The sequence below is a fragment of the Laccaria bicolor genome, genomic scaffold (genome assembly GCF_000143565.1).
Source record: "Laccaria bicolor S238N-H82 LACBIscaffold_311 genomic scaffold, whole genome shotgun sequence".
NCBI lineage: Eukaryota > Fungi > Basidiomycota > Agaricomycetes > Agaricales > Hydnangiaceae > Laccaria > Laccaria bicolor.
In genome coordinates, this window is record NW_001890167.1 from 1 (window position 1) to 1,310 (window position 1,310).

At 44.0% G+C, this 1,310-nt stretch overlaps 1 protein-coding gene across 1 annotated transcript; it reads right to left on the minus strand.

Annotated features, from left to right (window-relative positions):
* Positions 1-16: 16 nt before the first annotated feature.
* Positions 17-526, minus strand: LACBIDRAFT_306481 (uncharacterized protein; the record flags this gene model as incomplete). The annotated part of the gene is made up of 1 exon (XM_001891054.1): positions 17-526. One exon carries the CDS (start codon positions 524-526, stop codon positions 17-19), a length of 510 nt encoding a protein of 169 aa, XP_001891089.1.
* Between the last annotated feature and the right edge of the window lie 784 nt (positions 527-1,310).

Below are 1,310 nucleotides of genomic sequence, written 5' to 3' on the forward strand. Positions count from 1 at the left end.
ACCATCTCAACATCACTTACATAAAATTTGGGTCATGTGGATTATCTCCACCAAAACAGAGTGGGCACTGTTTCCGCAAGTATTCACTTGGACGCTGAAGATCTGTTTCATCATTTGTAGTATTCTGACTCTCATGAGAATCATCACTAGTGTCATCTGCCACTGAAGTAGGACTAGAAGAAGGGGGAGGTTCATAGTTTTGGTCTCCCCTATCTATGTCATCTGATTCAAGTGAAGACCCAGCCTCTGCAAGGTATTTTAGACGACCCTCATTTATAACCCCAGATATCAAAAGTTCTTTCTGGGCAATGAGATTGCCATACCACTGTAGTGCATTTCCAAAGCGACATCTTATGGCATCTCTACTCTCAAGCTTATATGTACGAGAACCCAGAAATGCCTCAAGTGAGTCACACCATGCAGTAGTGTTTGGAGGTGAACGAACAAAAAGCTCATTAACAAAGTCGAGCATATTCAAATCCACAGCTAATGTTGGTCGAAGGGGTGAGGCAGGAAACAAACCCATTGCCAAGAGCTGAAAAACAGCAGAGCAAGAACAAACTTCCACAGAAACAAGTTCTAAGATGGATGAAGGGTTCAGTTATTACAAGTAGATATCTTAACCAAAAAGCCACTCCCTTTCAAAAAACACAGCAATAACACTCATTATGCCCAGTTCCATCACAAGAACACTGAGGTAACCTTCTATCTATGTTTTTCAAATTCTCAGACTCCCTTAACAAGCCTAGATAAGGATCCAATAGTTCTGGGATCAGTTTCAGAGCCCAGTTCCTCCACAAGGCCAACTTTTTGTCTAACTTCTTCTTTGGGGAAGCTTGCTCTGCAGGAAATACCAAAGGCTGAAGGACATCACTGGCAGAAACATCACCAGAATCCTCAGAGTCACCACCAGAGGACTCAGATAAACTATCCTCAGCAGCAGCAGCAGCAGCATCATGCAAATCAGCCCCAGTGGGCACTGGAATCTGTACAAATGACCCAAGAGGAGTGGTCAAGTCTAGCCTAGGTAAGATATGAATGCCTGGCAACCCATAAGGATGACATGATGCATTAGAATCACTTGTAGAAGCCCAAGTATGAGCCGAGGACTTTTTCTTCTTCAACGATGGAGACCCAATAGCAATCCCAGCCTTGCCCAAGTAACGGCTCTTGTTGAAAGCCATAGAATTTGACGCAAGGATGTGAGGGGAAAGGAAAGAGAGGCTTACCCACGTACACCACTAACCCCCCAAAGAACCGGGTGCAAAAGCGAACACAAGATCATATTACATGTCATGCGGCGATAACAA